The sequence below is a fragment of the Squalius cephalus genome (genome assembly GCF_949319135.1).
Source record: "Squalius cephalus genome assembly, chromosome: 15".
NCBI lineage: Eukaryota > Metazoa > Chordata > Actinopteri > Cypriniformes > Leuciscidae > Squalius > Squalius cephalus.
The window spans coordinates 18,683,470-18,711,468 of NC_137136.1; the positions used below are offsets into that span (position 1 = coordinate 18,683,470).

The 27,999-nt window shown below is 36.0% G+C and overlaps 5 protein-coding genes across 5 annotated transcripts; 4 read left to right on the forward strand and 1 right to left on the reverse strand.

Moving 5' to 3' along the window:
* LOC307172948 (uncharacterized protein) lies at positions 1-4,179 on the forward strand. The gene is made up of 7 exons (XM_079895709.1): positions 1-98; positions 352-672; positions 769-1,074; positions 2,726-2,818; positions 3,063-3,101; positions 3,309-3,389; positions 3,495-4,179. Exons 1-7 carry the CDS (start codon positions 38-40, stop codon positions 3,548-3,550), a joined length of 957 nt encoding a protein of 318 aa, XP_079751835.1. The 5' UTR covers positions 1-37; the 3' UTR covers positions 3,551-4,179.
* Positions 3,698-7,989, reverse strand: trim108 (tripartite motif containing 108). Its single transcript, XM_079895708.1, has 6 exons — positions 7,388-7,989; positions 7,070-7,165; positions 6,232-6,465; positions 6,023-6,093; positions 5,816-5,931; positions 3,698-5,037 (listed from the first exon to the last, which is right to left on the reverse strand). Exons 1-6 carry the CDS (start codon positions 7,832-7,834, stop codon positions 4,505-4,507), a joined length of 1,497 nt encoding a protein of 498 aa, XP_079751834.1. The 5' UTR covers positions 7,835-7,989; the 3' UTR covers positions 3,698-4,504.
* A 939-nt stretch (positions 7,990-8,928) lies between these two features.
* Positions 8,929-12,530, forward strand: LOC307172687 (uncharacterized protein; the record flags this gene model as incomplete). The annotated part of the gene is given in 9 exon segments (XM_079895237.1): positions 8,929-9,082; positions 9,085-9,317; positions 10,077-10,189; positions 10,191-10,207; positions 12,068-12,239; positions 12,241-12,260; positions 12,263-12,399; positions 12,403-12,414; positions 12,417-12,530. Coding segments are annotated over 9 exon segments (972 nt in total).
* A 3,136-nt stretch (positions 12,531-15,666) lies between these two features.
* Positions 15,667-19,388, forward strand: cldc1 (C-type lectin domain containing 1). The gene is made up of 6 exons (XM_079895440.1): positions 15,667-16,059; positions 16,174-16,275; positions 17,207-17,362; positions 17,454-17,605; positions 17,763-17,884; positions 19,137-19,388. The coding sequence occupies exons 1-6, from the start codon at positions 15,963-15,965 to the stop codon at positions 19,300-19,302; spliced, it is 795 nt and encodes a 264-aa protein (XP_079751566.1). The 5' UTR covers positions 15,667-15,962; the 3' UTR covers positions 19,303-19,388.
* A 1,125-nt stretch (positions 19,389-20,513) lies between these two features.
* On the forward strand, positions 20,514-27,995 carry cops7a (COP9 constitutive photomorphogenic homolog subunit 7A). Its single transcript, XM_079893806.1, has 8 exons — positions 20,514-20,613; positions 21,435-21,557; positions 23,032-23,107; positions 23,366-23,454; positions 24,676-24,878; positions 24,978-25,083; positions 26,628-26,797; positions 27,674-27,995. Exons 2-8 carry the CDS (start codon positions 21,435-21,437, stop codon positions 27,711-27,713), a joined length of 807 nt encoding a protein of 268 aa, XP_079749932.1. The 5' UTR covers positions 20,514-20,613; the 3' UTR covers positions 27,714-27,995.
* Positions 27,996-27,999: the final 4 nt, after the last annotated feature.

The following is a 27,999-nucleotide window of genomic DNA, read 5'->3' on the forward strand; positions in this document are numbered from 1 at the left end:
GCTATATGATGAAAAGAAAGACTGACAGAAACAAAAAATGTCTGATCGGTGTCACATGTGTCTGCTGCGACTGATCATTCTCTGTCCACTTCTGATGGGTAAAGAAATCTTTATATGGTCTATAAGACATTATGCAATATCTGTATAAAGTGAACAACCATCTGTTCAAAAATAATTAAATTACTTAGAGACTGGCAAAGAGTTAGATTGAGCGTATATGGTTTTATCTTGCTGAAAATTTGATGTATAGGTTATTACTTTAGTTTTTAATAATTAAGAAAATATTTGCTGTATGTCATTATAGTTTAAATAATTAACACTTTTATTTTACTGTTTTATATTAATATGTAGGTACCAGTGGAGCAGAAGAGACTCGTGTGTTCAGCAGTTCTGGTGAAAATGTCCGTCTGCCCTGTAATAATGCTCTTTCTGGCTGCACATCGACTACATGGACATATACCAGACTTTCAGAGACAGTTGAACTGATTAATGGAGGGAAAAAGAAGAATGACATAGAGAGACGTGAGAGACTGAGTCTGGGGTCTGACTGCTCTCTGAACATCAAGAAAGTCACACAACAAGATTATGGGCTTTACACCTGCCGACAATTTGTGAATGGACGTGGAGAACAACAAGGAACTGATGCACATGTTAATCTGCATGTTCTTCATGGTCAGTGTTTCTGTTACTTTTTTAATTGTACCTTAAAACTCACATGTGTATTGAAAAGAGTGAAATCTGTGATTTCTGTCTTATTTTCTGTTTCAGTCTCTTCATCATCCTCACAGACTGAGATCAGATCAGGCTCTGTGACTCTCTCCTGTCAGTTGTATTCATATGGAGTCTCTTGTGATACTTTGGTCCGTAAGGAGGGACTTCAGCTGATCTGGGTGAATCAGGCTGGTGTTAGTGTGATGACAGACTCCAGATATACGATATTCTTCTCCTCAACACACTGTATCAGCACTCTGACTACAACACTCCTGAATGAAGATCACAACAGAGAGTGGAGATGTCAGGTTACTCAGAGAAATCAACCAAAGACCTCAGCCACATTTACTGTCAAGTATTCAGGTATTCAGTTCCAGAAGACCCAGGTATACAGAGACATGATGACATTTGTCATTCATTCAGGACAAAATGATGGTTTATGGGCTCTAGTTTAGTGTGTTTCTCTCTCACGTAAATGAGACATAAACTGCTTCATGTGTTTATATGGTGACCAGGGCCGCTTTGGGCATAAAGGGGTCCTGAGAGAAATCTTTTTACCTACTTACATTATTCACTGAACAGAGTTTCTGCTTCTTTAACTTCTTGGAAGCAAGATCATCAATGATGTTGTTATAGTCTCTTGTACACCTAGTAATATAGATAGCAAAAATTTCAGAAAACATGTAGGCCTTTGAAAAACAGGACATAAGAGCAAATATGATCTAATCTATGACCTGAATTGTATTTGCAATATCTATTCATGATATAAGCTGCTTACATGTGTGTGGTCTGGCTGTTGTTTCTCCGCCTTGTCCTTTTTTATTTATAGGCCTACATGATTTGTAGATGAGCTTCATGATGATGAAAAACGTGGAAAAAGCTGTTTAAACTCTTCCCTCTCGGGCCACAAGCGGCCCTAAACCTATCCAATTGAGCCATTACAGCTGCCTGGGTCTTACTTGCAGCTTCAAGTAGCCTATTAAAAAAAGAAAAAACAAAGTTTGCTTTGCAGTGACCTCTGCTGGCTTGTGGGTCGGGTCCTGAAGAGCTGCTTTAACCATATAGGCCTACTGTCTATGGTTTTAACTAGAAACAGCCTTAGGGCCCTATATTAACGATCTAAGCGCATGGCGCAATCCACTTTTGCTAGTTTAACGACGTGTAAATAAATGGCGCGTCAGGTGCATGGTCTAAAAGGGTTGTCCCTATTCTAGCAATGAGTAATGGGTGTGTTTTGGGATTTACATGCAATAAATCAGAGTCTCATCTCCCATTCCTTTTAAAAGTCCGTTGCGCTCGTTTACATGACGGTATTTGATAGTGGAAAGACTGAACACTTCTTCAAAGAGGAAAAGGATCTGCTCGTGCACGAGGTTAAAACGCGCAACCAGACCATCTACGGGACAAGCCAGATTCCACCATATCTTTATGTAGCTACACAATAATAATATTCTACATTGTAATCCTTTTATTTTTTATATTTGGCATGTTTGTGTGCTGCTGCGCGTCCCTATGTATGTAATAAGCAGAGTGTGTACGCGCGTCGTGGACCAGCCTAAAGGCGCACATTAATGCGCTCTTTAAATAACAAAAAAAAATATTGCCCCATTGACTTTAGACCAGGTTTCAGTTGGTCGATGGCGCAGTCTATTACAGTTGTCTCAAAACAGCAACGCGCCATCAATGCGCCTGAACACACCTCGTTTTCAGACCAGCACGAATGAACACAAATGATCGCAAATGCATTTGATATTTAACTTGTGGCGCAGGACGTGAAAATGATAACTGTATCAGGCTGAAACTAGCAAAAAACACTTGCCTTTTTAAAAAAAATTAAAAGCCTGGCGCGGGGTGTATGATATTAGGGCCCTTAATGTTACACACACCTCTCTTCCCAACAACTGCCACTGTAAACAGTGATGATGGATCACAAATGTATGTCATGATGTGATGTAATGATCAAGTATGAAAATATGATGTTGATGTCCTGCATCTGAACATTCATCTTCTGCAGCTCCAGTCGATTCAACAACACTGACTCCAGTCAGCAGCTCAAACTCTGAGAAGAAATCAAGCAGAACTACAGCAGCAGATTCAACACAACAAGGTACAGGACTGACACACATCAGTCTCTCACTACAGTGCTTTGCACTTTTTGTCACAATTGATCTGACCACAATGAAATTATTACTTCCATAATTTCATTATCCAAAACCTCTAAGGATTTGTATTATATTTGTACATCTGAAATGTCTTCATACATAAAACGTTTTACATTTTAGATCCTTTTAATACATATATATTCTACATCTACATTATGTTTGAACTGAACTAACAGACATGATCCACAGATCTGTATGGCTGTACGGCTGCTGGATCAATATTCAGAGGTATGAAAAGTCTTTGCATGTTTTTTTCATGCTGATAACTCCATACCATTAAACTGTCAGTGAATTTGTAAATGGTTTGTAAATAATTGTTCATTGTTTTATATCCTTGATTTCATCTTCAAAGTAATTTACAGTTTCACATATTCATTCTCTTCTTTTTCTATATTCTTTCTATCATCTGTCCGTGTCCACACATCTTCTCTGTAGAGATTGTAAATATTGTTAAGATTGCAGTGTTCACTGCTCCGACTGTGATTCTTCTTCAGATCATCTGTGCAAGAAGAGCTGGTGAGTTTTAAAAGACACATAATCTGATGAGTCACACTGATCTGTAACAATCTGTGATCATGGTAAAAACTTACGGTCAGTGAATTGTATTTAATTATTTTGTAGGGAGGAAGGACTCACACCAGCCAGAGGAAATAGAGATGCCTACAGTATTAGAATAAAACACACTATACAAATAACAGGCAAGATTTAGCTTCATGTTTGTGAATATTATCATTTTCCGGTGCTCTATATAAAAATTATGTAAACAAAACAAGTTACCTTAATAAACATGAATGGTTATTTCCACACAGAAATCATAATACATGGTGATTTCACCTTTTAACTTTATTTCCTCTAATCTTTTTACAGAGGGCTTTTTTAATGTTTCAAAAGTCAAATTTAAATGATGATACATGAGTCTGTTAATTATCATGACATATGTACAGATGTATTTTGATGTTTTTTTTGTATTATTATTATTTGTTCACTCATCATTTCAAGGCATAATCAAATCCGTATGTTTCCTCTATAACCCTAAATATGAAAATATATGAATTATTATCTTCCCCACCCACAACATGCAACGTCTTTTTTGGTCCTCAAATATGTGCTGAAAAATTATTTGAGTTTATTTAACTCAAATATAAAAGCAGTGGGAGGTATTTAAGGCATTAGAGAAAATTAAGGCAACAATCAAGCAACAATATATATATAAAATTTAAAAAAAAAAACAGAAAACAATTCATATCTCTTGACTGGATAACTTTGGATAAACTGAAATAAGACATCTAAAACTGAAAACTAATACAAAAATACATTAAAAAGGAAGAAACAACTGTTAATTGCCCACTTCTCACATCATAATAATTATTCAGTTAAAACTTCATGCAATCATTAAATTAATTTGAAGAATTCCCGGTAATGAATATTTCTCACCTGTCCATGCTGTCATTATTCCAGTGAGTGAATCGCAAGCTACATTTAAATTTTAGCTCATGCCATCATGAGGTTTCATTTTGCAGAAAACATTTTTATTTCAATCTCATCTTTGATGACCCTGATATCAATCGGTCTGATATCAAAGCTGTTTAACAATATCATGTCTAGAATAATTTTCAGATAGTGACTGCATGTTACTGTCTGCCAGAGTTAAACTCATATGAGCAGACAGTGAGAGGGTCACTATTAAGTCCATCCAGATAAAGTCCTGGCACCAGACTGAGACAGCAAGGCTGTTTTGAGCTGTAGTTTATCTGGATCAACCGAGACATGTTGTCAGCGTTATAGAAGGACACCTGCTTTCTCTCACAGTCTAGATACAACCCTATTTTCTGTGGTTTGTCTCGAGTACTTAATGGAGTGTCCTTTCCATCGCAGGACAGAACGTATCCTTTATTGTGTTTAAGGTGGAGCAGGATCTCACTCTCGCCTGACTTTGTTGTCGGTTTTTCTGCACCCATCTTAATTCCCACAGTCCAGTCTGGTTTTTTATCGACCTCTACTTCCCAGTAGTGCTGGCCAGTTTGGAAGTTTTCCACTGAAACTGTACCTGGGTTGAAGTCTTTATACAGACCAGACATTCTGTCAGCTTGTCGGATTCTGGCGCCCCCTGGAGACACTTTTAAGTACGACTCTCCAGGGTTTTTCAGGGTTAAACTCTCAGGAACTACAGCACAGACACAGACAGAAACATTATTAAATCATGAATCAGTTGTTGAATGAGACGTTATTGCAGATCTTGCATTGAACGTTCTGGTTATGTTTCGTTCTAAACCTATAAGTACAAATGAAACTTTTGCAATTAATTCCCCAAACCATTAAATGTACAGATTAATTCATTCAAATTTTGTTTTTGTATTTCAACTTTTCAACTGTGCTTTTGTTTATGTTTTTAAGAAAATTAAGTTTGAAGTTTGAAAATGTCCTGTTGATTTACATTAATAAAATGCTTGATTATAAATATGCAACTATTTGTATATTATGCTTACTGAGTTCTGATTGGTCACATTTATTTTTTTATGGTAAATTTTGATTGGTCTTTTCTTTCTTCTATCTATTTAATCATCTGTAGCTGCCTTTACACTGCAAATGTCTCTATTAGGATGTCCAAGAAAAAGTTGTTTTTAAAATAGAAAAAGCTTAAAACCTATGCCAAGTTGTTAGAAATGTAATCTTTATATTATGTTATATTTCCATAGTTTAAAAGGGTCTAAAAGAAGTGTAACCACTAAACATACTGAAATACTTTCCTTGCACGCTGAACCCATGTTAGAAAACATCTTTATTATTATTATTATTATTATTATATATTTTTGAATAATTTAATAGATCTGGCCAAAAAGCATCATGTCACTAACCTACATATATTTGGCATTTCCTTCAAGGAATGCAAATCAAGTTTCACTTTAGCTTAACTTTCAACATGCATGTTTGTTGTTCTTCACCTGCTTTGATGGATTGCAGCATCTCCTTCCACACAAAGAACTGCAGGTGAGTTTCATGGGGGCCAAGAAAGAGAGAATCAGGAAGAACAGTAAGATCTTTCACCCTTGACATATACCTGAAACAGAAAGTCAATTCAGCATCAGAAACTTCATTCTTAAAGAAAAAGTGTGATTTAGGTCTAAATGACAGCATTGCATATTATTTACTTATTAGTTGGTGTCCCAGTGGCCTTCTGCTTCATGTTCTTTGTCATTGGAAATCCTTTTTCATTCCACCACTGTAGAAAAAAGCAGACTCGAAAAGTACTTCTGTGCTTTATTTATGCTAAAACCTAATTGAAAACTAGATTATCATGTGCTTTTATAAACAACTTTACCCTTTAAAAATAGAAATATGTAATCTAATGTGTTGTAACCTGTAAAAAGTGATCGGATTGATCAATCTCCAGTGCTGACTGCAGAATAATCTCCTTTTCTTTGTTCTCCATAAATCTTTTGTTTATCAAAGACTGATTCCTCTGCATGACTTCTATAGCCTTATTTTCCTCATCCTCCAACTGTTTCTTCACCTCGTCCTCTTTTTGTCGTAAGAACTGGTGCATTTCTTCAAACTGAGCAGAGATCTGGGCTGATAAGGTTTTGGATTTATCCTAAATAGAGAAAGAGAGAGAGAGAAAGAGACAATATTTATAAATTAGTGAATTTTTGTGTTTCCATTCTCACCTTCAGGAGCTATTTCTATCTGATCTAAATGTTTAACATTTATATTTGTGTAACCTAATGTACTTGGTTGATTCGGTATGTAACAATGAGGATGGCTATCAGTATTTGTTTTTTTTACAAATGTCATGAATTATTAACCAAGATAGTTTTTGGGAGTGACATTCTTGAGGGAAAAAAAACATATAATATAATATAATATTTTACAATAATTTTATTTTCATTATAATATCAGGTTATGACAGTTATTTCAGCCTCAAATATTTTAATATTATGTCATCCAAAAAATATCAAAATGGATTTTAATTCACATATTATAAACTTGCAGGCATATTATAAACAAATAGGCATATTCAAGTATGTATGTTATGTATGTATGTATGTTACAAGTGTGTATGAACTGTTTTTTAATGTATTTCTGAATAAATTGATAGATAGGTCAAAAACATGAGTACAAGCATGAAATGTGGAGCCACGTGTGCAGATAATTAATTCATTATTTTTTATTTTCTCTTTGTTTATATGCTTTGATACCTCTGTTTTGGTGATCTCAGTTGTCTGTTGTTGTATCATGTAATCCAACTGTCCATTTTCTTTGGCAAGAAAACCCAAAGCAGTCTTCAGCTCCCCCTACAGAAAAGACACGTCAGACACACTGAGAGAAACGCACTGAGAAGGCTCTCTATCTTTAATTAAACAAGCCTGGGGTTCAATTTTAGAAACCTAATTATGCCATGAATCACATTCCACAAATAGCATAGTTTGAAAGACACTTGAAAGCAAGAAAGGAGTTTTTAATCTGCAGTGCTTTTATCAGGAAGTGTGGCTCTTATGTAAATGAGCGAGATTTACCTTGTTGATCTGCGCAGCTTCTTTCACGGGTTTAAAGACGTGGCCTTTATGTTTGTCTCCATCCCTGCAGATGACACACACCAGCTTCTGATCAGTCTCACAGAATAGTTTAAGCTTCTCATCGTGTTCAGAACACATCAGCATCCTTTCCATTTCTGGAGATTTTAAGGTTTGTGCTCCTTCTTTAAATGTGGATCTGTCCGATTTCTGCTCGGCAAGGTGCTCTCTCACTGTCGAGGTCATGTTCCTCAGCAAACGGCTGGATTTCAGGTCTTCTGCGTTATAAGGCCTTTGGCATTCTGGGCAAGCGCTTGATCCTAGGCTGGCCTGCATGTGGCCCGTGATGCATTCCCGACAAAACGAGTGCTCACAAGAGAGAGTCACCGGATCCGTAAAATCACTCAAACACACGGAGCACTTGATCTGCAAAGACAAAGGAGAATGCATTTTAGCTTCCTTTTCAAAATCTTGCTAAGCAATAAGTACTGTTTTGGTTGAATAAACTTATTCTTTCTTCCAAAGATGATGATGTTATTTTGTTAGATGTGCTTGTTCTACCAAGACCTTGTTTCATAAGTGAACACTTTTGGTTTCACATATACATTTAAATTTGGCTTGCGTAACTATTGTTCCTCCCACAGGTTGTATAATATGAAAAGTAGTCAAACTGGAATGCCAGACCTTACCCATTTCTACATGGAGACTCAGATTGTATTGTATTTGCACAAATACTTTTGCTTCTACGTAGGCCAATGCTTGTATTAAGCTTGTGTTGACAGTTAATTCTGTCAACTTTTTCCATGTAATATTTACATAACAGCTGAACAAATGGATTAAAAATGGTGCACCCCACAAAAATAACCCAATGTATTTAGAGATAAACGATAGGGATAGTTTACCCAAAACTGAAAATTCTGTCATAATTTACTCACCCTTGTTGTTTCAAACCTGAATTTCTTTCTTCTGCTGAACACAAAATAATATATTTTGAAGAATATTGGTAACCAAACAGTTGATGGACCCCACTGACTTATATAGTATTTTCTTTTCCCATATGGAAGTCAGTGGGGTCCATCAACTGTTTGGTTACCCATATTCTTCAAAATATATTATTTTGTGTTCAGCAGAAGAAATTCATACAGGTTTGGAACAAATAATGGGTGAGGAAATGATGACAGAATTTACATTTTGGGGGGAACTATCCCTTTATGGTTGTAAAAACTCCACAATCCATTTTTAACTTTCGTAACTCAAAGTTCTCCACTTTTTTCCATTAGGAAAGTCCAAAAAACTAACTTTTCACTTGTATATTTATATTGTACATTTATATATTAACATTAACCTAATAGATGCTGTAAAATGTTTTGACATTTTTTGTTTAGCTCATGCATTAACTAATACTAACAAATTATTTTTAAGACTGAACAAACTCTACAGCTTCATTGTTCCATCAGGAAAGTGTATACATGCTATAGTCGGACTTCAACAGGGGAAGCTTTCTGTTTTTCACTGAACATCAGAGGATTCTAAAAAGAGATTTCATGGCTTCTACGTTGTCTCTCCACCTCATGTGTCCAGTGTGTTTGAGTGACTTCCGAGATCCAGTAAGTTTGCCCTGTGAGCATGCTTTCTGCCTACAGTGTATTACAAGTTATTTGGAATCGAGTGAAGATGCTCACAAATGCCCGGAATGCAGAGAAACTTCACCAGACAGGATGTTAAAGGTAACCGAGTTCTGAGAAACGTTGTGGACGTCGTTCAACAACAGCGCAAGACAAAACAACAGACTCCAAGGAAAGCACAAGAACTGTTGTGTCCTGACCATGAAGAGCAACTCAAACTTTTCTGTGAGAACGATCAGAGATTGGTTTGCCTCATCTGCAAGGAGGGAGAGAAACACCGTGGACACAGTTTCAAGCCTGTAGAAGAAGCTAGGAGATCATTTTGACAGGATGAAACTGTAATGACAGCTTTTTGTAGGCCTATAATAATGTGTTTTTGTTGAGGGATTTCTTGAAAGACATCAAAGCTAATTTGCCAACCGCCATTAAATTCAAAAGAAGATTAAGAATTCTCTAACTGCACCACGAGGAGGCGAGGAACGAGGAGCGAGGAAGCTTCCAGAGGAAATATGAGCGAGGATGCACATGGTGTATGTGTCTTTCTTGTCAAAAATCTTGATGCACGTTTAATTCTCCTCCCCCTTCATATCTGTCACTATAATGTTAATTTATGTTTTACATTTTGCAATTTAATTAAACCATACAGCTTACATATTTCAACAGGGCATCATGCTTTATTATTATTTATTATGAATTTCTTAGATAACCAAACTTAAACAAAATCCCTTGAGCGCAGCTGATGAAACTTTGAAGTGATACTTGCGTCCTTGGGTTGGGAGTAAGTTGCTATGACGTGAGGAAAGAAAGCAAGGAAAGAAATCAAGGATGCACAATTTATGAAATGAGAAGCAACATAATGTGACTGTGAGAGCACTTATTGACCCTGGTGGGATGAATGAATGAGTGTGTGACACATGACTGAAATTACTTTCAGAGGGAACATTATGGGTTAACCTTTTAAACATCCATCCATTCTCCAAACCACTGGGTTGTGGGGATGCTGGAGCCGAACCATGTTAAACATTTATTCTTTATTCTTAACCAACCAATGTGACTTATATGTGGAGATAAATTTAAAACGATTATTTTCTAGCACAAGGATTGATAGTGCTAAAGTGATTTCTGACCATTTAACCCTTGGCCCTTATGAAACTGACCTGCCACTAATTGTTTGGAGAGACAGGCCCTGTTAAACATGGTGAGTTGAGCCCTAATGAACATCTCTCATCGTAATGTTTTATGAAAAATTATTTAATACACTCACATTTTTGTTTCTGTTATTAAACACAACCATAAAGGTAAAGTCCATAATTTGGTGATTATCTGTGTCATTTAAGTCTCTACACGCACCATGTTCCTTAACAAAAAAACTGATTTATTCTAGTTTCCAAACAGAACAGAAGCAAACAAAAGACACGAAAAACCATGTGCTTCCACAGCTGATCACACAGGAAGTAATGCCACTACAGGCTTAAATAATACATCCTCTAAACATTCACATCCTACTCTCTTAAAGAGACACCATAAATACCAAATACATAGTTTAGAAACATTACATAGGAAACAAAAAAAAAAAAAAGATAAACACAGAAAAATATACTATTATTAAACATAAAATATGCACAAAATACAAATAACATTATGGCCTATACACATAGGTCACCATATTTATTATGTTTGGAGACGTTTTATTAAAGGAGACATATCATGCTTTTAAATCGTTCCTTTTTACATATAAATCATACATTTGTGGTCTATATAAAGCGGAACTGCAATGCTTGGGTCTGAATTCCTCATTATTATAGCTCCACAGGCCCCTTTTCTACCCCTTTTCTGATTTGCGTCTGAGAGCAACTCGTTTTGGTGCGGTCTCTTTAAATACAATTGAGACACTTCATACCCCGCCCCCTCTCCAGGATGCAGAGGTGACACTCGGTTCAACTCCACCCCGTTCGGCCATTTTTGTAGTTTGATAGCAGAGATACGATTATCTAGCGGCACAGAAACTTTTGTACATCCAAGATTTGTGTCAACACAGAAAACATTTCATCATTGGATAGTTTTTTCGTTTTATTAAAGTGTTGTTTTATGTCAGCTTAATGCCCGGAACACTTTTCAGAAAAGATAAGGCAACTTATTTAGCACAATTCACACGGTAATTCAGGGAAAAAAATATCTCCGAATGCTCCACATGAAACTTTGGTCTTCCGACCTTTTACCACCGTGTCGATTTATTTTGATTAATATGTGCGAGGGAGAGAGAGCAAGACAGCGCCTAGTTTAGAGATGGTAAGTCTTGTTTACACTTTCGACTGGCTCGGATTTCGACCCGCGCGCGACCGGGTCTCTCTCTCTGCTCGTTCTTTCCGTTAAACATGAGCCTTGTCACTAAGCGCGGCAGTTCATCTACATCACCGATCAAATAAGACTTTGGCGGGACAAAAAAAATCGCTTTGGCGGGCGCTAAAACAAGTTCAATGCAGGAAAAACCCTGTTGTTGCTGAAGTAGTTATCCTTGAAGTGCTTCGCATTCGCGCACACAAAAATGACTTTATGGGTACATTTCCGTTAAAAATAAAACTCAACCAGGCACTTCGAAGAGTTTCTGATGCTGGGAGACGGTGTAATGAAGCGTGTGGGTTACTACATCCAACAACCGAACATTTTGACTTACCCTCTCGTAAGTTCTGCATCTTTGAGCTTGGACTACAAAATCACAGCGAGAAATAAAAATGGCGGATTGCTCGAAGTGTTGAGCCGGTAGTCGATGTCCTTATTTGGCTGTTCGGCTGCAAATACTGTGACGTAATTGTTCACAAAACGTCATAGAGAATAGAAAAATCGGAACAGGTTGAAAAATAAGGCCAAAACAGAATATAAAGATATCAACGAAACACCTGAAGAGACTAATTTCAAATTTTCTATACTTCTAAACACTAAAAATATACAACAAAATGCATTTAAGGGCTAAAAAAGTGGATTTAGCATGATATGTCCCCTTTAAGTTATCATTTGTTTGGAGAATGTTTGATTCTTATAATCTTTTTTTTTTTCTTAGATCTATTAGATACGTTAGTAGACAAAGACCTGAAACTGGCTATCAGAAAAGATAGCCATCTGCAGTCTCAAGGGGAAGATTGCTTTGCCAAATTCCAGAAGTTTCACAAAGGTTATAAGGAAAAATTTTGTGGAGAACATGAACCTGGTCAGATGTACTGGGAGGTTGACATAGGTTAAACCAGGATGGGAACGTTGACTTACAGTTACCCAAAGGAGAAGAATGGTTCTCTCTGGCAGGCATTATTTTCTAAATGTTTTGAGAACATATTATCACTTTCAGTAAAAGATAACAGAGTGTATGCTGTAAGGGGCAGTGAAAAAACCCTAATTTAAATAGACCCTAAGTCCCTATTATAACCAGAAGAGTTGGGGTTTACGTAGACAGTGAGAAACGTCAGGTTGTGTTTTGCAATGCAGACAAAATGTCTTTCATTCACACAGAGCGGTGTGGAGATAAATAGATGTATCTATAAATCAAATTTATGAGAATCTGAGAAATGGTCTATCCTACTAATATTTGTATAAATTATAATTATTGTTATAAATATGATGTTCATTTCTAAAAAATAATAATTAAAAAGATGTAATATGATGTATTTCATATTTGAACTGTATTTGAGAATGTGTGGACAAATTTACTGTGAAAGAGATCTTGCTCTTACAAATGTTCCTGTATAAACTGGCATATTCAAAAATTATGAAGACATTTATATCTAAGTCAAACAATAAAAGTTCATCCTATGAGGGTCAAACTCTGGCTGCATCCGAAATCTCATACTTCCATATAGTAGGCAAAAAAATGTATGTGACAAGTATGTCTGAATTCACAGTACTCATAAGTGTAGACAAAAAGTACCCAGATGACCTACTTCTTCTGGTGAGATTCTGAAGTGTGCGTACGACGCTTTACTATCCCATGAGGCTGCAGGAGAGAATCTGTGAATGACAGTAAAGTGACGCAACTGATGCCGGTAAGTCACATGACAGTGCCAACATGGCACATAGGACGTCCAAATAACATTCACACACACATTCATACTATATTATAGAACATACATTTGTTGCTGTGGTACTGATTATGATGTTCACCTGTTTCTTGTTTAGTTCCTTGTTATCCTGTATATGTATACCCCCTGTTGAGTTTAGTTCTTTGTCTGTCATTGTTGATGTATTGGATCATTTTGTGGTTCTCTTTTTATTTTCCTGTGCTGTGCTCCAGAGTAGTTTTGTTTTATTCATTTAATAAAACTAATGCGATTAGATCTACACATCTTTCTTTCTTTTGTGGAACAAGCTGTGACACAGATGGACCACACATAAAGTCCATAGTAAATCTCTAAGACAAGGATTTAAGTCTTGGGATCACAAGGGGGTACTGGGTGTCGACAGTAAAAAAGAATGAAAATAGAAAAAGAAAAAAAACATTTACTATTTTTTCACACACAGTATTATACCTTGAATAATTTATGATCAATCTTATAGTAATAATGGTATTTTAGGTATTCTGAGTGTTTTGGTGGATGGAGGGAAAAGTGTTACGTTTTTGAAAGAGGAATAAAATCAAGTGTTTCAACTCTACAAAGCTTGTTGATTTGAGCTTATTCAATGGCAATTAATGTCTTTTTAAGGAAGTCTTTTTATCCTAAAGTACGTGCTGAAGGATGGACTGGGATTTATTTGAACTGTTTTGCCAAAGGCAACAGGGAACTGAATAATATGGCATACATTTTTTTAATAATGACAGAAAATGACAGTATTACATTGCAGTTAGGGCCTATCTCAAAGTGATTTTTGATACTAAAGTCAGTTAATGTTTGTATGTTTTTAAATTATTATAATAAAAATAATTATTGCTTTCAGAAAAGATCTGTAGTGTGTTTGGAGGAGATGCAGCTGTTTTTGAGAAAGCAGGAACAGGAAGTGAAGAAACAGCTGGAGATAGGAAAGGAATGCAGCCGAGGCCATGCAGAATAACCTTTTTATGATAAACGAACAGCTGCAAGAGACAGAAACATCTGAGAAGGCATATATGACACGGTAAAATATACACAAGGAAAAGGTCAATCTAAACTGATACAATTGAGGTTTTACATTCACATTTCCATTTATTCATTTAGCAGAATTTATTCATTTCTCCACAGCCGTGGAATGAAAATGAATTTTATTTGACAGAGGGAGGATAAACGATGTAAAACACCACACCACACTGATACTGTGATTTATATATACTGTCATATTCAAATGTATTAACAAGAGGAGTATATACTCCCTCACGAAATGTATTCATTCAGATTTTTTCTCTACTCATTGAAGGTCCTTTTTATCTCAAGTGACTGCTATCTGGGGAATGGCTCAGTCATGCATAGGAAAAGTTAAACTCAGTTAAACTGGATAAAAAAAAAAAGATGGAGACAGAATAGCAAAAAGAAATTTGTCTCCACAGGAAAGATAGTGTGATGTTGTGACGAAGATATACAAAACACACATTATGTATGGACTAAAATGTCTATATTCTGATCCAGAGAAGAATACCTATCAGTACAGAGCTCTGTCAGTTAAATATTAAAACAGCAGTGTCATATTAAATCAGGCCAGAATAATTTGCATAAATTCCGAGTCATGGATTGACCAAAAGCTTGCATCATGATTTTGTGACAGTGCTGAGTCATGCTTTTGACTTGTTTTTTTCAAACACATCAGTTTTATGTCTCATCAGTCTCTGAAAGTAGCAAAAGAGAGTTTGCCAAAACCTTTAGTGATATAGTGTTTAACCCTAGCCACAGAAACCCACGTAATGTGGTCTGTGATTTTTTTAGTTTACATAGTTTTTCGGTTTTGAGGATTTCCACCAAAATACTGACCGATGGAATGACAGCAAAAGAGATAAGAAGCATTTTTAAAAGTTCATAAAACTATCTATTTTGCTATATGAAAGGGTTAATTCACCCCCAAAAAATGTATTCTGTCATAATTTATTTACTTGCCCTCAAATTATTCTAAACATATGAAGTTCTTTATTCTGTTCAACATAAAGGAAGATATTTTGAAGAATATTGGTAACCTCCTGCTCCCTAATGACTTCCATAGTATTTTTCTTTTTTTAGTTACCCACATTCTTCAAAATATCATCTTTTGTGTTCAGCACAAGAAATAAGTCCATACAGGTTAAGCACTGCTTTGTGCGGACCAGTTAAAAAGTTTGGCTGTAATAACTTCAATAATTAGATGTCAGATTAGGCACAATTTCCCAGAAAAGGGAATTAAAAGCCTAATTATATGTTTCACCTCTAAATAATTAAGTTGCTTTTAGCCTTAAGACTCCATTGTACACACGCAAGTAAATCATCTGAAATTAAATACAAGCTTTGTTTTGATGTTTTGTGTACAGCTGGATTTCACAACTTGTTCAGTATGACACATTTTACAGGAATATATGTGGAAAAAAAACATATTACACTATTATGAACAAACTGTTCTTCGTATTGGCTAGAACAAAAAACTGACTCATTGACAAAAAAAATCAGTATTGCATAATCTCTCTTCCAATTCTTCCTGCCAGTGTTTATCTTCTTCCAACCCTGAAATGGGCACGTGACCACCGAAATACGGGGGAGGGAGAGAAAAGGGGATAAAAGTTTGAGCCGAGAGAGCTGTATAAAGGAGCAGTTCGTACTCATACTCAGTAAGTCTGAGCACAGAAAACTCAGGAAGAACTTTCTCTTCTTAATTCTTCCAGGGAAGCTCTCCTTTGATTGCTCTCCTCTTCATGGACTGTTGTTTCATTGTTGGTGATCTGGAGGACAGGACTACAAGATAAAGACATTACTTAAAAAGCTCTGCTATTAAATAAAGAAGACGGTGGCCGACAGATTTACTGAACTTTATGTTTTAAGATGGAAGATATTGAAAATTACACCAGTTTACAGGAGTTCACAGAAGACATCTCTCAGAGTGGGAACAGACCCATACTCACATCACAGGGAAAACAAGGTAATGCATGTGTGTTCATAATGTGAGAACTCCCTGAACTTGAGGGGAGAGTGGAATACAAAGAGACATGTGGGACAAGTCAGAGTAATAACCAGTGATTCTGTGCTTCATCAGGTGTTCAGAAAGGGACGAAGTGTTTGAGGGGACAGGCTTCTCTTGTCCTGCTCATTGCTCTATTGACCTCAGTTTGTGCAAACATAGTGCTTGGCATTCTCTGTAAGTAAACACACTGCTACACGTACACATCATGCACGTAAGCATGCCTCTATCTGCCTCTCTGGTGATGTCAAAGTACGTTTGGGTTGCATAATGAACAGAATAGAATAGAATAAGAATTAGAGATGAACCAATGTAAAAACTTTGGATGATACTGAAACGCTGGTATTAATATTCTTTACTAATTTGTCGAAATAATTACAAAAAACAGTAAAAACTTAAATCACACAAATGCATGAATTTAGGCATCACATATTCATTTTGAGATTTGCTAAAGATTAGATTTAAATGTGTTATTAAATTAATAGAGTTTTTAAAGATTACATTTAATAAGATCATGATGATAGTAAAGGATAAATGAGCATGCATGTTAACATAATATACCAGTAAATACAGATCTATAATATTGGCCAATAACGAATAGAATAGAATAGAATAGAATAGAATAGAATAGAATAGAATAGAATAGAATAGAATAGAATAAAATAGAATATAATTTTTGTTGAATGTTTTGTATTCAGCTTTAGGGCATATTAATAATATTAATTCAAATATCCCTATCAGGTAATGATAATAAATGGCTGGTTTCAAATTAAATGTGGTTTATTTGAATCTGATAAGCATTTGATCGACTACTGGGTAAAATATTGGGGCAGCCGTGGCCTAATGGTTAGAGAGTCAGACTGGTAAGCTGAAGGTTGCAGGTTCTGGTTAGGGTTAGGTTTGATTCTCAATACCAGGAATGACTGAGGTGCCCCCAATCGCTCCCAGACACCATCAAAAATGGCTGCCCACTGCTTCACTACTCCTAATGTGTGTCCCACTAACTTGAATGAGTTAAATGCAGAGAAAAAATTCTGATTATGGGTTACTTCACATGTCACTTTCACTTTTTTGATGGTATAAACTCTCTGTCTCTGTGTCTCTGCAGTGGTAAACAGCCGCAGATCATCTGTCACTGTAGAGCCAGTCAAGAGTGACGAGTCTGAGGCTGCGTCTCTGTCTCTCAAACTCACTTCCATGCAGGAGCGTTTCTCCCGCCTCTGCTCAGAATACACAACTCTTGGAAAGACTTGTTCAAAACAGGGTGAGGACTGAGGCAAAAATAAGTGTATCTCTGAATGGTATTTGACGCCCAAGGGTTTTCATTCAGAATCATTAACATTTCTCTTTCGCAGTGATCAGATGTAGGCCATGCCCAGAGAGCTGGATGCATTTAGAAGAGAGGTGTTATTTCTTTAGTGAGGATAAACTTGACTGGCAGCACAGCAAAGAGAGCTGCGCGTCCATGGGTGGCCATCTGACAATACTGCACAGCCACGAACAACACGTAAGTGTGCCAGTGTTTTTCAATGGATTATATGCACTTCTAAGATGGAAAATAAAAACATTTATTTCAATGAATAATGTTTGCATCATGTTTATTCACTGTGATATATTTATTCATTATGATATATACTATTGATGCATTTTTATTTTTAATACAGCACACCCTTGAGGGTGTCGCACGCAATCTTGGTGGATTTGACTACCATTTCTGGATCGGTTTATCAGATGCTGAGACTGAGGGAGTGTGGAAATGGGTGGACAACACAGTGGTTAATAAGACGTACGCGCACACACACACACACACACACACACACACACACACACACACACACACACACAATTTTAGATTTATATAATTTCTAAAACTATTTATAACATTTTAGAACTCCTCCTAAACATTTCAGTGACAGTCAAGACATTGATGGTTATTTAAATGTGAACTGGTGGGATCACTGTTGCTAAAATAATTTTTTGGAGAAGTTGCTAGAGGCAAGTCAGTTTGTTGCTAAAAGTTGCTAATGATGTCATTGCGTGATGGCATCATTACATAATGACGTAAAACAGTATGTTACGGCATGAAAACATGAAGAATATTTAGCGGTGTCGCAAATCGCATACTCCCTTACTAAATAGTGGGTGAAAAACAGTATGTGACAAATGAAGTATGTCCAATTTACTCATAAAAGAGTAGGTAAAAAGTACCCAGGTGACTTACTTCTTCCGGCGACATTCTGAAGTGTGCATTCGATCCACGGGAGAGGATTTGTGAATGGCAGTGAAGTGACACTACTGACGCTGGTGGGTCACATGATAATGACAACATAGCGAATGTAGTGCGTCCAGATTACATTCACATTCATACTATATAGAACATACTTTTTATGTGAAGTGAAGTAATTACTTATTCAAAATAAGTAGCTACTCAAGAGAGTATGCGATTTCAGACGCAGCCGCTGTGTTCCAAATACTTCCCTAATCGAATACTTCCCTATTATAAAGTTTGCGAAAAACAGTGTGCCAAAAAAGTAGTAGCCTATATGTCTGAATACATATTCGAAAAACAGTATGAGAAAAGCACCAGGATGACCTACTATTTCCGGCGAGATTATGAAGACAGATTATTCCATAGACACTTTTCTTTGAGGCCATGTGACAATGACTATATGGCGTAGCCTATGTAGTAGGCTACATTCACACATTCATACTTTATAGAAAATGCTTTTTTAACGGTCACAAAGTAAGTTTCAAACCAAATGTAGTACCTGCTATACAGTATGCAATTGTTGTGTCTTTTAGAGGGTAAACGTGTACACTTGTTTGAGTTAGTAACTTGCGAAAAAATGCTACATTTTTAATACATTTTTAAAATAGCTCAATTTGTTGCTAGGTGGTTTTTGGGGGGGAAAGAAGAAGCTGCCGGGGCAGTCTGAAAAGTTGCTAAATTTAACAACAAAATTGCTAAATTGACATCATTGTGTGGGATATTGATGTTTTCCTGGTGGTTCCTCTGGACTCACCGCTGCTCTCTGTAGGTACTGGAATGAATGGCATAAAGAGCCCAATAATCACCAGTCAGGAGGGGTTCATGGAGAAGACTGCGCAGTGCTGGACTCGCACTCGAAAACCTGGTTCGACGTGCCCTGCGATTTCATTTATAAACGTATCTGTGAAATGGAACCTATCACCTTTAACATTTGAATTGAAGTTGAAATGTGTAAAAATGTAGCCTATATCTATTTTTCTATTGCCCTTCTTCTTTTAAATAAACAGTGAAATTCTCAGAGGTTAAGGTTCAGTGTAGTTTGTGTGTCTTTAATTTGACTTGATATTTGAAAAAGCTGAAAACATTGCACAATAATGTTTTTTCCCACTCATCACCACCCACTTTGGTGATGGCACCAAAGAAAAAAAACTTTTAAGTATTAAATGCAATCAAACACAATGCAACTGAGTCTACAGACAAGCTGGTCAGGCAGGGAATAAACAATCTTAAACAAGCTTCATTTTGGATTAGTAAAAAAAAGTTACATGTATTTTATTTTATATATATATATATATATATATATATATATATATATATATATATATATATATATATATATATATATATATATGCACTTGACATAATACGATTATTTAGGAGACCACAAATGATAATGAAAACAATGCATGTACTATTGCAACATTTTTGGAAACAAGCATAATAGTGAACAAAAGTGTGACTAGTGTTCATCAACAAAGTCAATAGGTTTCAGCAAATGAAAACATTATCTAACCGTAGATACACTTTGTTAAATGGGGTCTAAACGCATTCTGTGTTGTTTAATACTCATAAACAGAATAAAGCAGTCAGCTCGTGCTCATGTTGAGCACCCGGTATGAAATACATCAACACAGCATATATATATATATACATACATATACATATACAGTACAGGTCAAAAGTTTGGAAATATTACATTTTTTTATATTTTTTAAAGAAATCTCTAATGCTTATCAAGGCTGCGTTTATTTGATCAAAAATACAGAAAAAAAAGTAATATTGTGAAATATTATTACAACTTAAAATAATAGTTTTCTATTTGAATATACTTTAAAAAATAATTTATTCCTGTGATGCAAAGCTGAATTTTCAGCATCATTACTCCAGTCTTCAGTGTCAGTCTATCACATGATCCTTTAGAAATCATTCTAATATTCTGATTTATTATGAGCGTTGGAAACAATTCTATATATACATATACATATATATTAGTAAAAGATTTAGTATTTTATATATTAGTAAAAGTAGATATTGATTTGACTGAACACATCCCAAGAATGTATAATTCTCGTGACCACACGGTGGCGATGTGTGTCCACTCACTCTCGCTAATCGCTCTGTGGTCACGCCCTCCCTTCTGCCTCTCCGCCAATCAGAGGGCACGTTTTTATGTCGTAGCACGCTTGCTAACGGAAGTAGCAGTGACACCACAGTTGGCACAAACAACCTCAGTCTTTAAAAATAAGGTAACTATATCGCTTTGTCGGCACATTTCAGCATGCGAAATGTGGTCGCACATTAATATTATACATTTGAGCATGCTTGGTAAAGTTTCCAACGCTGCGTGCTTATGTACGACATTAGTTTAACAACGGCAAGGCCTAGCTGGTGCTGTGTTGATGTATTTCATACCGGGTGCTCAACATGAGCACGAGCTGACTGCTTTATTCTGTTTATGAGTATTAAACAACACAAAATGCGTTTAGACCCCATTTAACAAAGTGTATCTACTGTTAGATAATGGTTTCATTTGCTGAAACCTATTGACTTTGTTGATGAACACTAGTCACACTTTTGTTCACTAATATGCTTGTTTCCAAAAATGTTGCAATAGTACATGCTTTGTTTTCATTATCATTTGTGGTCACCTTAATAATCGTATTATGTCAAGTGCATCGTTTTTTTTTGGCTGTCTCAGAGCTGTAATCTCCTAGTGCATTTGGCAGCCTTGTTTTAATCATCATGAAAGTGCATCATGCATAACTTCACCCTGATAATGTAGTTAATTTTACCGTGAGCCACCTGTCTTATTAAATCCCTGCATCAAAGTGTCGTCGAAAGCATATTGCTTTGGATCAACAGCCATTTAACAAGCCCAATGAAACAGGTTTATTGTACATGAGTTATTGAGGCTTGCTGGTACGGATTTAATAAGAACAACTATTGCAGTTAAGAAGTCTGAACTCAGTTCTCTTTATTTATGAAATGCAAACTTTCTTTAGCTTTTAATACTACTTCATCCTTTGAGATGGAGGGCTCTGGGTTTAAACTCTCTCTGTCCCGTCAGATGGAGGTGGATCAGCTGCTGTCTCTCTCAGGTCCAGCTCTGGCTCAGGCCATCAGCTCTCTACTGGAAACCCCAGGCCTCTATGTTTTCTCAGACATACTAGAACTGCCCAACGTCCGTGAGGTGAGGAATATGTGTGCTGAAAAACTATTTCAGTCAGACATGATGACTTTATATGAATTCTGTGTCTAACATAATTATTTTAAATGGCAGCGCTTGTGTGTCATCTTTAATGTCATGGTGATTAATCTTCTGTTCAAGTGTTTTCTTTCTTGATGTTCTGCCATGCTGTCTAAAAGCAAATCCTTTTTGCATATCTAATTCAAATTAGATTAGTGTATTATGGTCTTGAAAACCTTGGTCACCATGATTTTGCCAAATTAGACATGTTCCTGATCCTAGGAACAACATTCCTGTCCGAAAACACATTCCTAACCAGAGCCCTACTCCTAAACCTAACCCTATCCATAACTTATCCCTAAAATCAGAGGGAAATGATAGGTGAATAACACTGATGTTAAAGCTCCTAACCCTGGTTGTAAGCCTAAACTTCACTTTAATTGTAAACCCATCCCTCAAATCTGATTGGATGATTGGAATGTTGATCCAGGAACACATTGTACTTGATAAAATCATGTTCACCTGAAAACACACAGGGCATTTGATTATTTAAAACTGATCCATATTAAAATTTGTATGGTTTGTAATCTTATTCACATTTAATCTAAACAGTCAGGTTGCAAGTTTTCCCCCATTCAGAACACATATTTCATGTCAGTATGCATTTATATAGATATTTATATTACTTTATATTAAATATACGTATAATTTAATACACTACTGTTGAAATGTTTGGGGTTGGTATGAGTTTTGAATAGAATCTTTTTTTTTACAGTAAAATCATGAAATATTTTTTACAATTTAGTATAACTGTTTTCTATTTGAATGTATTTTAAAATGCAATTTATTCCTGCGATCAAAGCTGATTTTTTTAGCATCATTACTCCAGTCTTCAGTGTCACATGATCCTTCAGAAATCATTCTAATATGATGCTCAAGAAACATTTATTATTATTATCATCAATGTTGAAAACAGTTATGCTGCTTAATATTTTTGTGGAAACTATGATACCTTTTTTCAGGATTCTTTGATGAAGGGAAAGTAAAAAAAAAAAAAAAACAGCATTTATTTGAAAGATTAATCTTTAATATAGGAATCTTTACTGTCACTTTTAATCAATTTAATTGCTGAATACAATCATTCACTTCTTTCAAACCTTTTAAACATTAAGACACCACAAATTTGAATGGTAATATATTTATATTTGTTATAATATATATTTTTATATTGATGTTTGCTAGGAGTGCTGTAATATAACAAACTGGCAAGTCAACAGATGTCATCATTATTGCATTACAGGTCATGCAAGAATCTCTGCCACATATTGCTCAGAGATCCCAGAGTTCCCATGCACTGCACTACCATTTATTTCCTACAGAGCTGAACTGAAGTGCTTATCTGCTAGTGCCAAACACAAAATACTTCAACACTTTGTCACATCAATCTTTGTCTGTACTTCACTTTCCCTCTCTCTAGCTGGAGACGGGTCCCCATGCTCCAGTGTACCAGCTTCTCAATCTTTTTGCGTATGGAACCTACTGCGACTATAAAGGTAACCATGACAACAAATGATCTGACCAGATATTGGCCCCTGAGGCAGTGGGTTTATTCCCTGCTCTGACTCAGAATGAGACTGTATATGCTGCCCTTTGCCTTGCTAAATAAGTTAACTCCTGTGAGATGAAAACGTGAGTCTCTGGCCCATGTTCTGTTGCAGATTTTACCAGGGCTTTAATGTAATCAGTTATTTCCCTCCTGGCTGTACGCTTGGTTATAATGTATGTTAATTTAATGTATGTCTGCCATTTAGAGAGGGCAGCCTCGCTTCCTGAACTCACACCCGCCCAGAAGAACAAACTCCGTCACCTGTCAATCATCAGCCTGGCCTCCAATCTAAAGGTAGTGATTCATTTATTAAACAAACCATGAAATCAGTATTGACAATTTATGCAGTATTAATTATAAGTGATTTATCTGTGTAGATCATTATTTTTATAAACATTAATGTGCCTTTGTAATCTTCAAAATAACTTCCCTCCCTCTTTCAACGACATCTTTTCTCTGATGACGTGTTTAGTGATGTGAGGACGGGACAACCTGTCACTCACATGAGATCACAGCGATAGCAAACCACAACCTTCCAACTGTCCACTCAATTCCTGATAGACAAAATCATGTCCCGCCCTACAGTTTTTGTAGTTCGAAAGGCATTTCACTTAGTCTACATTCACACTGCGACCCTTAGATCCTTTTTTGTATGGCTGTTCACATTGTTGTTTTAAATGTGGCCAATATCAGATTCAAGTGTGAACAGATCATGGTCTTGGACTGACCCGCATCCGCAAAAGACGATAAAGACGTCACGCAGCACACCGTCATACGGAAATAAACAAGGAGGACATTAAAGTAAGCGATTACACGTTTATTTATTGTGTGATCTGCTGCAGAAGTCAGTGAATTTATATGCAGGCAATATAAAAAAACAAAAACGAGCATGTGAAAAAAGACTAGAGTTTTAAACATTTATGAAACAATGTTTTGCTTGTATATAGAGCTGTCATTGTAATACTTACGAGTTCTGACTTCTGGCACATCACTATCCTTCCACTGACAACCTTTCGCAACTGTTCATGATCTCAGGTGTGTAAAATCTTTGAAGTGACTCCCATAAGCGCAGAATTGTGACGAATGTTGCTCTAGAGTGACGTAAAAGTCGCATGAATTGTTCAGACTGAGGTCGCATTGCAAAACATCTGACCCGTATCGGATTTAGAGCCGCATATGGATTGGCACAAATCGGAATTGAAAAGATCAGATTTTATGTGGTTTGTTGAGTTTATGTGGTGTGTGTCTGAATGTTGCCTTTGATACGTCACAATAGGAAAGAAAAAACTGTCCCAACATAACATTAACACTGTTTTTAATAAGGCTCTGTTATGAACGGCACACAGATGTTAACTGTATGGGCTATTAGTGTTATTGGCTTGCACGATTGACGAAACCAGTGTTCTCCTTTCAAGCCTCTATAATATTACTAGGACAAATTAAAAGTTACCCCAGAGCATACTATTCATAAGAAACGAAGCAAACAAACCTCTTTGTGCTGTTTTCTCTCGATAGTGTCTGCCGTATTCACTACTGCTCCAGCAGTTAGAGCTGAAGAATGTGCGTGAGCTGGAAGACCTGCTGATCGAGGCTGTTTACAGTGACATTATCCACGGGAAACTGGACCAGAGGAACCAGCAGGTCGAGGTAGATTGCAGTATAGGTCGAGACCTGGGCCCCAACGAATTACCCAACATTGCCAACACACTGCAGGAGTGGTAAGTGTTCATTTGTGTTTGTGTCAGTATGGAGTGCGATGGATGGTGTTGCAAAATGCCTTGCGTGTTGGTGTTAAATATTCTGTCTGTCTCGCTCAGGTGTGCAGGCTGTGAAGCAGTTCTGTGTGGCATTGAGGAGCAGGTGTCAAGAGCCAATCAGTACAGAGAAAGCCAGCTCAAGGTCAAAGTTCAAGTGGAAACAGAGGTTTGTGTGTGAATCTTCACCCACCCTTAGTGACATATACAGTAGTGACCAAAAGTTATGTCTGGCCTAGGAAAATTCACATACACAAAATAGTATTAAAATGTGTTAAACATTTTGTAATCATATTACGTAGTTGTTCTTGGAGTCAGTTTTATCTGTGATAGAGCAATGAAACATGTCAAATTGTGCGGACATAATTTTTGGCCAGGTTGTCGATCAAAGAAATAATGCACACATGCAAAAACAAGAGAAAATCAACAAAATATGAATAACTGATTATGTTGTTGTCAATTTTTGCTTTTTTCTGTGAGCTTATTGTTTTTATGCATTTGTTTGGCATAGTAAAATAAAACATGTAGCTGTAGTTTGCCTTTATTGCCGTATCATTTTGTCAGATAAATACCTTAACCAAGTTTAGTTTTTTGTACTTTCCTCATTTTTAAAGTATCAAAAAAAAGACAATATAGTCATTAAAAACAAATATCCCCTCCAGACATCATTTTTGGATACAACTTTAAGATGATTTTTTTAAGAATCTAGTTTAAAACACATTTGCCAAGATCTTAGAAATGTTGATTTCATGTGGCTTTGTAATTTTTTTAATATCATCTCAAGTTTCAATTTAATGACCCTAAAATTTCATGTGTTTTGTAAAAAGTAAACACATTTTCGTTATAGTTTGGATACATGTAAGTGCACAAATTTAATCATTGTTTTCATGAAGGTTTTAAAATATATTTTTCAAGTTATTTTTTTTTTTTACTTTGACTTAGCAGACTATAGTTAATAATTAATTATAATTTATAACTACAATTTTAACTGCATATAAATTATAATAATGTAAATATATAACCTTTATATAAATAATAAAACATAATGCCAAACTACTAACATTGAAATTCATTCTTTTGAGGCTTTTTTCTTTATTATGATTTCAGGACAGTTGCATCACCCTGACATTTTTTACTTTAAGCTTCCCCAAAAATATCAAAATGAATGTCATATCAGGAATCAAAAGCATGTTCATCTTAGAAGTGGTGTATTCAAGTTATTGTGTGTATGATTTCCATGTTTAATGTATTTTGAACAAATTCATATTTATTAATGATAAAAAAGCATCAGTTCACCGACTCGTATATGAAGGCTGTTTTATGTGCTTACCTGTTTGAGAAGTAAAATTTAACAGTTTATTAAGTCTAAATTCAGAATACTAAAAAACTCTTACTGTCGCTGAAGTATATAGTATGCGATCAGTTTATGCATTTTTACACAGCATTGGATAAATATGCAAAATAACCATATTTATTGGTTACAGTAGTAATAATGTAGCATAATATAGTTTGAAGTGTTTATTGTGGCATAATGCTTATATATTAGGCAGTATAGGATATATGTGGTGCAATTTGCAGTAGTAAGCTGATATACCTTATATATCTGCATATGATATAACAGCTTCTTTTTCTTGTATGTTAAAAGAGTTCATTTTTAATTATTTGACAACTCCAGGATTCAATGACAGTTTTTTTTCTCACCTCTTTAATTAGGTATCAAACCTACAGAAAACCCTCAAGGCAAGTTCTGCTTCCCCATCATCTGGCCCCGCCCCTGCTGGAGCAGCATCCAATCAGGATGCAGACCAGCCGGCTGAGCCGAGAGACCCTGCCTCCTCTCAGGAACCACGGCAACCAGGGAAAAAGAGTTCAAAGGTCAAAGGGTAAGTTAATTGTATTTTAGGGTTTAGTGCTTCAGAATTCCCTCCAATTGATCTTAGTCTCTATAAATAACTCTATAATGTATCATAACTCTATAAAACATCACAGTGATTTATATTAAAGAAGCCCTGTGTAGTTTTTTGCTGTTAAAACTACTGACCTCACATAAATCAACACTCAAGGAGTTCATATTTACTAATGGCATTTTTAAGCACACAGCATATGATTTATGAATGTTTTTGTGCACTGTTTCAGTGAGCTTATGCACTGCTTCCTGCCTTTAGTTAAGTGTGATGTATAAGAAATCACCCACAGGCTTATAGTCCTAATTAAGCCCCGATGAGTTTAAAATTGTCTCTGTCCTGGTTTAGAAATCTCATGTCAGGATGTGCTCTGGAAAGAGAGGGGGGGCTTTTGATCACCACTATTTTTTCTTTGTCACTAAAGAATGTCACTTAAGAAGAGGTATAATTTATTCAGGGCCGGTCTGACAGAGATTAATCTGAGTCCACGGCTTTAAAGGCATCTCAGTGGAGAATCGTCATTAACATTTCAGGACTATTCCTTGTCCGTGTGCTGCTGCTAACTTTCCAATAATAATTATGTGATTATTAAAATATGAGGTAAATAGAGTAAAAGAATGTCTTGGGTTTTATGTAAGTTAAGATCAATTGTGGCATAATGTTGATTGCCGAAATAATTAATTTAGACGTGTACTTTAAGACGTACCTTTTTTTCAGCATTCAGCATTCAGAATGGATGTAAATTGGGCCAGATAATTAATATTCACCACTATTTATAGCCACAAGGAAAATCGTAAAGTATCATTATAATGACAAATCCTCACTTGAGCAATTCTTTCTTTTTGTATGTTTCAGGCTTCGTGGGAGCGGAAAGATTTGGTCAAAGTCTAATTGATCTCAATCTTCAGTAACCCGCTCACAGACACACATATTGTTGACTGCTTGCTTGTATAGACGGATAAACCAACCGATGGCCACTTCTCAGTCACAGACCATCATCTTAGTCTAACACAGATACAACTTTTACACAACGCTGGGTGCGTGTTCATATGCGTGCTTGCTGTAAATGTCATTTAATTTGAGTCATACTCCTTTTCCTTTGCGTATTTGTTTTTGTTCGTTATTAAATCTGGATGTAAATTGATGAAGCTAATGAATAAATGATATCCATCTGTCACCCT

What these genes read in the sequence shown, in the direction of transcription:
- cops7a (XM_079893806.1), top strand. Translation starts at nt 21,435, where the DNA reads ATGGAGGTGGATCAGCTGCTGTCTCTCTCAGGTCCAGCTCTGGCTCAG. An exon ending in GCCTGGCCTCCAATCTAAAG is followed by an intron (nt 23,455 to 24,675) that starts GTAGTGATTCAT and finishes TTCTCTCGATAG; the next exon opens with TGTCTGCCGTATTCACTACT. An exon ending in GCCAACACACTGCAGGAGTG is followed by an intron (nt 24,879 to 24,977) that starts GTAAGTGTTCAT and finishes TGTCTCGCTCAG; the next exon opens with GTGTGCAGGCTGTGAAGCAG.
- cldc1 (XM_079895440.1), top strand. Translation starts at nt 15,963, where the DNA reads ATGGAAGATATTGAAAATTACACCAGTTTACAGGAGTTCACAGAAGAC. An exon ending in CATAGTGCTTGGCATTCTCT is followed by an intron (nt 16,276 to 17,206) that starts GTAAGTAAACAC and finishes GTGTCTCTGCAG; the next exon opens with TGGTAAACAGCCGCAGATCA. An exon ending in AACACAGTGGTTAATAAGAC is followed by an intron (nt 17,885 to 19,136) that starts GTACGCGCACAC and finishes TGCTCTCTGTAG; the next exon opens with GTACTGGAATGAATGGCATA.
- LOC307172948 (XM_079895709.1), top strand. Translation starts at nt 38, where the DNA reads ATGTCTGATCGGTGTCACATGTGTCTGCTGCGACTGATCATTCTCTGT. An exon ending in ATTTACTGTCAAGTATTCAG is followed by an intron (nt 1,075 to 2,725) that starts GTATTCAGTTCC and finishes CATCTTCTGCAG; the next exon opens with CTCCAGTCGATTCAACAACA. An exon ending in CATCTGTGCAAGAAGAGCTG is followed by an intron (nt 3,390 to 3,494) that starts GTGAGTTTTAAA and finishes ATTATTTTGTAG; the next exon opens with GGAGGAAGGACTCACACCAG.
- trim108 (XM_079895708.1), bottom strand. Translation starts at nt 7,834, where the DNA reads ATGCATTCTCCTTTGTCTTTGCAGATCAAGTGCTCCGTGTGTTTGAGT. An exon ending in AAGCTGCGCAGATCAACAAG is followed by an intron (nt 7,166 to 7,387) that starts GTAAATCTCGCT and finishes TCTTTTCTGTAG; the next exon opens with GGGGAGCTGAAGACTGCTTT. An exon ending in CTGAGATCACCAAAACAGAG is followed by an intron (nt 6,466 to 7,069) that starts GTATCAAAGCAT and finishes TTCTCTATTTAG; the next exon opens with GATAAATCCAAAACCTTATC.